General features: G+C 31.4%; 1 protein-coding gene across 5 annotated transcripts; it reads left to right on the forward strand.

The window, feature by feature from the left end:
- Nucleotides 1-184: 184 nt before the first annotated feature.
- On the forward strand, nt 185-10043 carry LOC105671634 (cyclin-dependent kinase-like 4). Of its 5 annotated transcripts, XR_010888967.1 has the most exons (7): nt 185-496; nt 4723-4912; nt 6980-7327; nt 8406-8675; nt 9103-9261; nt 9332-9500; nt 9672-9894. XR_010888967.1 is itself a non-coding variant. In XM_012365935.2 (6 exons), exons 1-6 carry the CDS (start codon nt 429-431, stop codon nt 9807-9809), a joined length of 1173 nt encoding a protein of 390 aa, XP_012221358.1. In that variant the 5' UTR covers nt 189-428; the 3' UTR covers nt 9810-10043. The 5 variants fall into 5 exon arrangements, 4 of the variants coding, with proteins under 4 accessions (XP_012221358.1, XP_012221368.1, XP_012221376.1 ...); XM_012365935.2 differs by lacking the exon at nt 9332-9500 and having other exon boundaries at nt 189-496; nt 9672-10043; XM_012365945.2 differs by lacking the exon at nt 9332-9500 and having other exon boundaries at nt 190-496; nt 8409-8675; nt 9672-10043.
- Nucleotides 10044-11448: the final 1405 nt, after the last annotated feature.

Raw genomic sequence — 11448 nt, forward strand, 5'->3', positions numbered from 1 at the left:
TTTATTCATAAAGAGAAAAAATTATATTAATTTAATAGAAAATATGGACTATATATGTAAACAATGAGATATATTTTTAAATTCGGTGCTTTCTCAAACAATAAATCTGATTCTTCCGCTTACATATATAAAGGATAGTCAAATTAGCGAAACAAATGCCGCAGGTATGCAATTGACTCTAAGGATTATTGATCGGTCGGCCGACATGGTTTTATGCAAAAAGAACAGAGAACGGATGCGTGTTCGATGAAAACCGCGCTTCTCATCGAAAACGTAGTGTCGCCATTAGAGAAACCATTGTTTTGACAATAGGCTGTGTCAACAATGTCGACGCGTAGATTCAAGACCGCAACAATCGCAATGAAGTGCGTCAAAATGCAGTATAAATATTTCATTAATGGTGTCAAATTCCTGTGAGAAGCCTTCGAATGGACAAATGGCTCCAAGATAGAAAGCTCTGGCTATTTGGTAGCACGCTGCCGTTGCTACCAAGGAGGTAAATACTAATCGCTGATGATAGCACACATTAAACACAGAACTATACTGCTTAAATAAATTAACTTATTTTTTATATACACGAAAAAAAAAGAATTTTGCTATCGCAGTAAAATTGTCATTGCTATTGCATATTAGATGTGACAACGACAAAAACTTTGCTACTATAACTAATTTTTTAAATTATTCAGTATATCAGCAAAATTTATTTTGCTGATAGAGTAGATGAATTTTACTGAGTACATTTCTTCATAAGGACACATTTGCTGCTACAATAAAATAATTTATTTCTAACAAATGTATTTTGTCGCTAATGCGACAAAATTGTCGCTGCCAATACAAATTTTGATGACAAAGTAAAAATCAATTTGTTATAATAGCGATATAATTTGCAAGATTTAGCAAAATTATTTGTAGCAAATAAAATTAGCATCCGTAACAAATCTTTTTGCTATTTATATAATAACTAACATGTTTTGTTATAATAGCGTAAAATTTGCTGTGCACATTATTTTTTCCGTGTGTTCACATTTTTCAATCATTTCTAATGTTTTTAATGTTTGGACGTCTGTTCTGGTGTTGAACTGTAGCCTTTAACAAACATTTTTATGTAAACATAAATTTTAACTTTCTGATCATTCTAAAAAAACCGATTGTTTGGTATTATGATTATATTGAAGAAATTTATCTGATGACTTTCTAAAAAAATTTAGTGAAAACATCCTAAACAATTTCAATAGTTGACATAGTTGCAATTTTTTAAATAATGTATTATATACGAAATTTTCAACTTACATTAATTTCATTAAAACTTTTTCTTATGTTATGAACTGTATAATACCAATAGTCTTTTATTATAGTACAGCATGTAATATGGAACTGCTGTATACTTTATAATTAGTTGAAAATTTTTAGTTTTGCTAATGCTCTTAACAAGAATAAACCAAAAATATACTAAATTAGCCTTCTTATATACAGGGTGTCCCATTTTAACTTAGACACCAAAATATCTCGAAAACAATGCATTTTCGAAAAAAATGTTGTTTGTAAAATAAGACCCTCTGTATAGCTGAAAAAAAATTTTTTTTTCAATCTCGCTAGATCGACATGTTCTAATTTGTATCTTGTCTAGAAAACAATTATAATTGTAATGTTTTAAATTTTTATATATAAATATATTATATTATAATAAAGTATATTGAATTATATATACTAATCGGTTTTCAACTTCATCATTTTAAAAATATTTAGCTTACATAGTTTTATTCGGAACTCATATTACATCAACAAATTATTTTCCAAATACTTTTCATAGCTTTCTACTAAAATAAAGTTTTTGTAGAAACACCATCTCTACTTTTATTTTCACTGCATTATAATATAACTTATAAAGATTCTTGTACAGACTATCGTTGCATACATTTGTTGATAATAAAAGCTAATAAAATATTAAAGACAAAAGGAATAAAGTTGCTATGCAACTATGTTTACTGCAAACAGCAATCGCCTTTCTTCATCGCCTGCCTCGATTATCGAGAACACAATAGGGTACATATTATTTTTGTGTTGTATGTATTGCATAACATTTGCTATAGCGCCCATCCAACAGTTAGAAACATATTTCGACCTCTTTCACGGTCAGAATATATAGACGCGTACTACGAACGTAATATCGATTGCCAATAATCAAGGGTTCAACAATAACGTAAAACGTTGAGTTTCTTCGACGTGTTAGTACTGTCCGGTATGTCCGCCGACGAGGGTGATCTAGCAAGAGTACTCCATGCACTCCATTTTTGGATTTTTGTACGTATTTATTTTGTTTTTCTACATTTTTTTCAGAAGTGTTAAACACTTGTGAAACACTCGTTAAACGTTGTGTGCCGCATAGTATTCAGATTCTTAGATTTCGAAACAAATCTTTAGAATAAAGTTGATAAATAGCCTTGAAAAACTATATAGATAATTTTTAATTTATTTAGCCATATTATTTAGTCATATTAGCCATATTATTTATTATATAATCTATTAAAAATATCAAATATGAAATAAATTTTATTTAATTAAATAAGAGATTGTGGTATGATAACTAAAGAAAGTGCAAAAATACGCATAGTCTGTAAAGACATTAATTCGTTAATGGCCGACATCGTACTTCTGAAACAAAGGTATTATTATGAATAAATGATATTTTATTCGTAATAAATAAGTTTCTTTCTTTCTTTTAGTATTTAATATTTAAAACAATCAAAATAAAACAAAAATACAAATAATATACCGTTATTGTAATTTTTGTTCAAATATATGAGTTTTATTTTAATTTTTTTCTAATTAAAGATTGAAAAAAAGACTATCACAATATCCCATTTTTTTCTTCTACTTTAAATAACTATATGTAATGGGTAATGTCCTAAAAATAAAGCGCGTATTATTTAAGGTACAATAAGGTACATAAAATCGATATTGTAAAAACTAACTTAACAGTTCTAATATTAATTTAAAACTTTTGCAAAGCAAATATATTTATGATTTAATTAAAATTTCTTATACTATAATTGCAATCTTTGTTAGACAAAACGTTTGTGAATTTAGCTACTTAACAATTCATGTCTTACTCATTTTCTCGCGTCCGTCTCATATATAACCTGGTTAAAGTACAGCTATAGCCTGTTCATCGATTCACACTCAAAGAATATATTCGCTAGCAACAATTAATTTTCAAAATTAACACATACAATTTATTTTATTCGAAATAATAATAATGTAATCATATTAATGATATACGACGTGCGGTTTGCGAATTATCGGCAATGCATACCACAGTGGTAAGAGATTTTTAATTCAGTTCGAATATGAGTTATAAATAAATATATATTATGTAGCAGCGTATTATAAAGCAGATTACTCAAAATATTCTATGTTCCCAATATTCTAATTAGTATTGCCAAACTAATTTATACAATTACATTATTACCTTAAATAATAATAAAATAAATTAAATGACAGATTAGTAGTTATCGTCTTCGCAGTTATTCCATCAATAACAGGTCACTTTATGTAATCTTATATGTAATCTTATATGTAATAATTTTTTATTAATTTAATGAGGAATGATATAACCCATTTCTATTATTTACTCAATCATATCAGTTGGTGAAATTATTAGTACCAGATCAATATCTTGTTCAGTCAAGTGTTAAGTATTAAAATACTCATTTCGTTGAGCAATTTTTCCTCATTCTTCATGAAATTTCTGAGTCTCGATGCAGTTCTCTAACGTATAATCCGATCAAATTTTTAATATAATTGTTTTGGCAAACATCTTATTTGATTGACAATAGTGATTGTAGTATCTGTATTTCACGATAGTGATTGCAATACCAATAATTCGTGGATATCGAAATATTGGTACTCTTCGCTATTTTATAGTACCAATATTGCAATCACCAAAGTAGTCTGCCGCGTCTGCGCTTCGTGGGTTTAAGTAGAACTTGCGGGACAGCTTGACCCCTGGTCATCCATTGGAACTGAGACAGTCTAACCGGTACCATTCATCGTGATACTATGCTTTTTACGCAACAGTTAACATCATTGCCATGCCTTGCCAAGTATAAAATGTGGGTATTCAAGATCTGAAAAAAATTTTTAAATATTAATTTTGTATGCTCTGATATTTTCACTGTACTTTTGAAGATAAATTCGAAAAAAATGTTTCTATTAATATTCAATATTCAATATTTGACATTCCAATCTGTTTATTTGACAAAACTACATAAAATTCCTAAACACGAAAGATTAAATTAATTAAACTATTGATCAAGTTAATTTTTTATGATTTTAACAATACAGTTTATAAGATTTACCATATAATGTTGAGTGTATATCTTGTAATACAAAGCTGCGAATAATCAAGTATAAAATGTGTTATTTAATTATTTTAAATTGCAATATATATATATATATATATATATATATATATATATATATATATGTACATTGTACATAAACACTATTTTTTTTCACGTTTTATTTAATAATTTTAGAAAGTTGCTGACTTGATATTAAATCATATACGTTAGGTTTCAATCAAATTTCTGTTGCTCTATCTCTTTTGAAAGAAAATATGATATGCATACCGTATTTTTCATCTTTTTAAATTTCATTGTGAATGCTTTTCAAATATCATGATGGAATTTATAATACTAATGGAAATTATTGTCTGCATAGGTCTCGGGCGCCGAGCAAAGCCATGGAGCGTTACGAACGTCTAGCACGACTTGGCGAGGGTAGCTACGGCGTTGTCTTCCAGTGTAGGGATCGGCAAACTGGAAAATTGGTAGCTGTGAAGAAATTTCAGCAGACTGAAGATGACCCACTGATACGTAAGATCGCTCTACGAGAGATCCGTCTTTTGAAGGTCAGTTTTTATAAACATAGCAAATATTTAAAAAAACCATTAAAGAAACCATTATCATGATTCTCCAAGTTTTCAAAATTCTATCAAATCTCTAAATCGATTGAACTAACTTTACTAAGAGTTGCATTCTTAAAGGTGAATGATCCGAGGAATGTATATCCGTGACCGCTAGCTACCACTCAGCTAGAGGGTAATAAGATGCAATAATTCTGACCTCCCAAGAGCTAAATAATATTGCGTCTACCTATAAATTATGTTTACATTTTTTTTGCATTATTACATTTTTAAATATATAGTTAAACTTAAATTGTCGGAATATTCTTTATTGTTATTCATTATTTCATTGTTAGATTCTGTGCCAATATACAAATTTTTCTTAGCTTGAACGATTCAATGATAGTTGCTGCATTCAACAGAAATCACTTGATTCCAAATAGTAGTCATTTATAATATATCTTAAATATTTTATAAGATATAAAGCATAACTTACTCGATATGAAAATTGCGATATGGTACGTTACTACATCGTGGGAGTGGATCAAGAGTTCACTTATAATTTTTAACACTTTAATAAGAAACATCACACAGAAAAATATATCAAATTGAAAATATATCAAATAGATATATGTGCTTAGCTGGGCAAAATTAGTAAACAAATTATTTATGAATACATCTAGAAAAATTGCCTTTTTTATTTTTTATTTTGTGTTGCTTACGGTAAAATTGAAATAGTGAACTTTTAAAGCAATTGTTCTATGCAGAAAGTTGCGTTCTTATTTACGTTGAAGAAGCTTATGAGAACGGGTTGTACGAAATAGCCAACGGTCAATACCACGGCAGGCAATCAATATCTTGGCGTGTTCTGGTCTTACAAACCCAACCTTTTCATTGCAATCAGCGAGTTTGCCACTAACATATGCGCATTCAAATAATACCCCATTACTGCCATATCTTCACACTTTGTTTCAAAGTTATTTCCTTCGATAGACAAGAGTTTCTTAAAAATAAGTATCTATTTTGCGAGAGAGAGAGAGAAAAAGAGAGAAAAAGAAAAAGGGGAAGGGGTGAAGAAGGGGAGAAAGGAAAAGGGGGAAGACGGGCGAAAGAGATGAGAAAAAAGAAGAAATAAAGTGAAAGGAGAAGAGCGTATGAAAAGAGAGTAAGAGAGAGTGAAAAGAAGAAAGAGGGAAAGAAAAAGAGAGAAAGTAAGAGAAATGAGGAGGGGAAGGGGAGGGGAGAAAGAAAGGAAGATGTGGAAAGAGGAGGGAGGAAGGAGGAGGGAAAGAAAAAGAGAGAGGGGTGAGGGTGGGAGAAGAGGGGGAGGGAGGAGAGGGTGAGAGAAAGGGAAAGGGAGGGGAAGAGGGAGAGAGAGAGAGAGAGAGAGAGAGAGAGAGAGAGAGAGAGAGAGAGAGAGGGAGAGAGGGAGGGAGGGAGGGAGGGAGGGAGAGAGAGAGAGAGAGAGAGAGAGAGAGAGAGAGAGAGAGAGAGAGAGAGAGAGAGAGAGAGAGAGAGAGAGAGAGAGAGAGAGAGAGAGAGAGAGAGAGAGAGAGAGAGAGAGAGAGAGAGAGAGAGAGAGAGAGAGAGAGAGAGAGAGAGAGAGAGAGAGAGAGAGAGAGAGAGAGAGAGAGAGAGAGAGAGAGAGAGAGAGAGAGAGAGAGAGAGAGAGAGAGAGAGAGAGAGAGAGAGAGAGAGAGAGAGAGAGAGAGAGAGAGAGAGAGAGAGAGAGAGAGAGAGAGAGAGAGAGAGAGAGAGAGAGAGAGAGAGAGAGAGAGAGAGAGAGAGAGAGAGAGAGAGAGAGAGAGAGAGAGAGAGAGAGAGAGAGAGAGAGAGAGAGAGAGAGAGAGAGAGAGAGAGAGAGAGAGAGAGAGAGAGAGAGAGAGAGAGAGAGAGAGAGAGAGAGAGAGAGAGAGAGAGAGAGAGAGAGAGAGAGAGAGAGAGAGAGAGAGAGAGAGAGAGAGAGAGAGAGAGAGAGAGAGAGAGAGAGAGAGAGAGAGAGAGAGAGCGCTTTACATATATTACTGTAGAATATAATTAAAATAAAAATTAAACAATGACATTTTCTTTTAGAATCTCAAGCATCCAAATTTAGTTAATCTTCTGGAAGTCTTCAGGCGGAAAAGGAAATTACATCTAGTATTTGAATATTGTGAAAACACCCTTCTAAATGAAATGGAGAAATATCCAAGTGGTTGTCCAGATCTTACGACGAGGCAAATCACCTGGCAAATTCTGCAGGGTATTGCTTATTGCCATCGTCTTGGATGTGTTCACAGAGATGTGAAACCAGAGAATATTCTTATCACCGGCGAAGGTGTAGTAAAATTATGCGATTTTGGATTCGCGCGTATGCTTAGTCCTGGAGAGAACTATACAGAATATGTCGCGACCAGGTGGTACAGAGCACCCGAATTACTGGTAAACATTTAAGTATATATAGTATAATCGTAAAATTTTCCAACAAAGGAGGATGGGTAAAATAGACCGATTTTGGCCCCCGGAGCGGCAAGTAAAAACGATATGTTTTTTTGTAGTTTTTGAGCTGCTGAATCTGATCTTTAAAATGTCTAACCTGTCGGGGAAATATTAAAATCAGCATATAAAGCTGTCAAATATCTAGTACCGTAAATTATTATTGTTGAGCGTTACGAACGTATTAATTCGTGTTTTTTTGCTAGTAACACATGATAATACTCTTATCTCTAATAGTTCATATTTTGCTTGATAAAAAAAGTAAAAATTATTAATATTTAAAAACAGAGGCATTATCGATGGAAACCATTTTAAATCTTAACTACTGCACCTGAGAGCATTGTTGTTTATTACGCCTTAGAAGGATTTTCTCCACACTCATGTGTATAATAGATTTCAGTTCATTAAAAGTATTTTACTATTGTAGTAAAAATACTACATTGTAGTAAAATACTATTGTAGTAAATATACTACAATAGTATTTTTACTACAATAGTATGTATATAGTATTTTATCATTACAAACTGTAAGATTCACGCAAAATATATTTTTAAGCACCAAGATCTGCTTTGACCAAATAAGGCCTTCGTTATTTATTAATTTGTGTTGTTAGTATATTGATCAATTTTCATCAAATATTTCACTATTATTTTACAGTTTCATTAACATACCATTCTCATAACAGCTTCTTATATGTTTAACAGCTTCATATGCTGATTTTAATACTTTTCTGACAGATTAGACATTTTTAAAAGTCGGATTCAGATTCAGCAGCTCAAAAACTACAAAAAAACATATCATTTTCACTTGTCGTTAGGGGCCAAAATTGGCCTACTTTACCTCTCCTCCTTTACAAGAAAAATTTTTAATAGCACTATTTGTACTGAAGATCACAATGGAATCAATTGGTCACTGAACAAATATTTTGTTTAATCAAGCAACTTTTTCATACAAAAACTTTAAATTTTAATTGAGACTAAAAAATTATCTAGCAGTTAATAATTTAACTGCATGTTTTTCGAAGCAGGTTGGGGATACGCAGTATGGTACTCCGGTCGATGTGTGGGCAATCGGTTGTGTGTTTGCAGAATTAATACGGGGTGAAGCTTTGTGGCCAGGAAAATCAGACGTAGATCAATTGTATTTAATACGAAGAACGTTGGGCGATCTTTTGCCGAGACACATAGCTATTTTTCAACAGAACGAATTTTTTACTGGCATCACTCTTCCAACACCGCAAACGCTTACACCTCTCGAAGACATTTTACCCCGTGGAAATAGCACCTCTTTACAGGTAATAACAATTTAATAACTCGTTTTGACTACAGTTTAAAATGTGTATCAAAAGACATTGTGGTATCATAGTAAATTCGATTTTGAGAAAATAAAGCTTCAGTCAACATATGTCTAGTAATGTTTTTTTAACTACTGCTGAAAATGCAAATTGTATAGAAATGCATATATCTATATTTTTAAAAATAGTATAATCTTCAAAAAACATGGCAAAATGTAGTACTGCTAAACATATAACATTTATCGAAATATGACATCCTCATAGTTTTTTAATTCGATACATGCGTTAATTTGCTAAGAAAAGTATTTAGAGCCTTGTTGTATTATATCAATTATAATATAACGTATTATATCGCATATAATATACCTTGAAAATTATTTCAGTAATAATTAAATAAAAATTAAATATAAATTTTTTTTGTCAATAGCTGGATTTCCTAAAAAAGTGCTTAGATAAAGATCCAAATGAAAGGTGGACATGCGAACAATTGTTACGACATTCTTATTTCGATAATTTTCATTTCAAAATGCCGGACGTCGAGACAGAAGAATTTGAAAAACTTAAAAAATATCGAGAACGTTCTCGGGTAAGTTAATGATAAATAATATATACAAAAGACATTCAGAAAATAACCCAAATAACAAAATTTGTTGAAGATTGATTTTGCGAAGTATCTGCTACAAGATTTTTCGATATGGAAGCAAGTTTGATGCAGATTTTATCGTACACTATTATCGAAAGAAAAAATTAGCAAAAATTTAAGAATTTTCCACCAAAATATAATAGCATATAAGCGACATAAACCAAATGGAACTTGCTTGCAAGGTTTTGCAAATACTATTTTAAAAACTATTTAGTTACTATCTAGCGAAATATCTTTCATTAAAAAATTATTATAATTCAACGAAATTTACCCGAAAATATATAACATAAACATCCTTTATATTATGTATAGAAAGAGAGGATGGGTAACATGGTTATATATTGTATTTTCAGAATGCTAATTATAGTCAAATGGTATTACCGCAATTACCCAAGGCTGGTACTTCTGTTCATAGCCAAAGTGAAAATAGACCAAAAAGCTCCTCCATACATCAGCAAAATTTTGACCATCTGCCTACCATAAGGGGTTAATTAATCTCCTCTGTGATTGTACATATATTCTCTTAAACTTTTTGAAAATCTTTTCGTTAATTTATATAATTCTGTAAAAAAATAATATTATCTTTTTATTTGTATTTGCACATTTTTCCCTAGGTTTTTTAGATTTTGATTTATGTTTATACATAAAAATAAACTTATGCAATTCATATGTATATCTCTTACAATAAAAGTTTTATATAAAATAAAAAGTTTATTCAAAATATAATATCTGTAATAGCATTGTCGTTTCTGTGATACTGAATTATATATTATACATGGATTATTTAAAAATTTCTTGGAGGAAAGTATAAACAGCAATAGAATAACTTATAAAATTATGAAATTATTAATACAATGGTCTGTCTCATCATGAGAACACATAAAATTATAAGTTATCCTGTTAATTAGTTTTTATACAGTTGTTGAATCAAAAAATTGTTGACAGTTTCGAAGCAGATCACTAAATTAAAATGTGATCGTAATAATCTAGAATAAAGATGGGAGTTGTAGCTTTCGGCTCGATTTTCTGATTGACGCCTCCTGCCCCCGACTTGCCTGCTAGCAACGAGTTGCCAAACGCGTTAACAACGCGCGTAACTAAGGTGCGCGATACTCAGCCTCAGGAATGTCCATATCATAAATGCAACAAGATAATAAATATGGGATAAATATAGATTTCCACATCACCTGTGAGGTATTATTGTTGAAGAACGCGTTAATAATAGTACCTCACAGGTGATGTGGAAATCTATTGTCCCATATTTATTATCTTGTTGCATTTGTGATATGGACATTCCTGAAGCTGAGTATCGCGCACCTTGGTTACGGGCGTTGTTAGCGCGTTTGGCGACTCGTTGCTAGCATGCGAGCGACAAGGAGGGGACAGTAGGCGTCAATCAGAAAATCGAGCCGAAAGTTACAACTAATTCCCATCTCTGATCTAGAAGATGATTCAACAATACCAGAAATTGTTAAAAAATTCCACTATTTTGAAAGATCATCAATTAAAAGTATTTGAAAATGTTAAATCTTAACTTTTCTAAATATATTAATTCCCTTCATTTTACACTCATTTTTTACACTTACTGTAGTTAATATAAAATTATATTACTAAACTTGAAGTCTAGGCTTGTAATTTTCAATAGATATAGTGGTAGGAGGATCTCAAGCCCAAGTAGATCGTATATCTTGATATATATTCTTTATTACACCAATGTTAGAACAAACGTTTCGGCTGATCATTCAACCATCTTCAGTGTTCTTTTTAATCTAAATATTTATACATCTTAGTGATTTTAAACTTTTATTGAGGACAATATTTATAGACTCTTAATGACAAGTGACGGCGTCCTTCCTAGAGCCTATGGATTACCAAAAATCCACAAACCTGGTTTCCCACTTAGAATTATAGTTTCTTCCATCAATAGCCCTTTATACGCTCTTTCGGTTTATTTTCATAAAATTATTCAAAAAAGTTTACCCCTTCCTGATAGCCACATTGAAAATAGTTTCGATTTTGTTGACAAATTGAAGGGATTTGTTATTGGGGACGATTTTCAAATTATTTCCCTAGATGTTGTATCCATGTTCACGAACATCCCCATAGAATTAGCTATTGACAGCATTTCTA

Source organism: Linepithema humile, chromosome 3 (assembly GCF_040581485.1).
Source record: "Linepithema humile isolate Giens D197 chromosome 3, Lhum_UNIL_v1.0, whole genome shotgun sequence".
Taxonomy (NCBI): Eukaryota; Metazoa; Arthropoda; class Insecta; order Hymenoptera; family Formicidae; genus Linepithema; species Linepithema humile.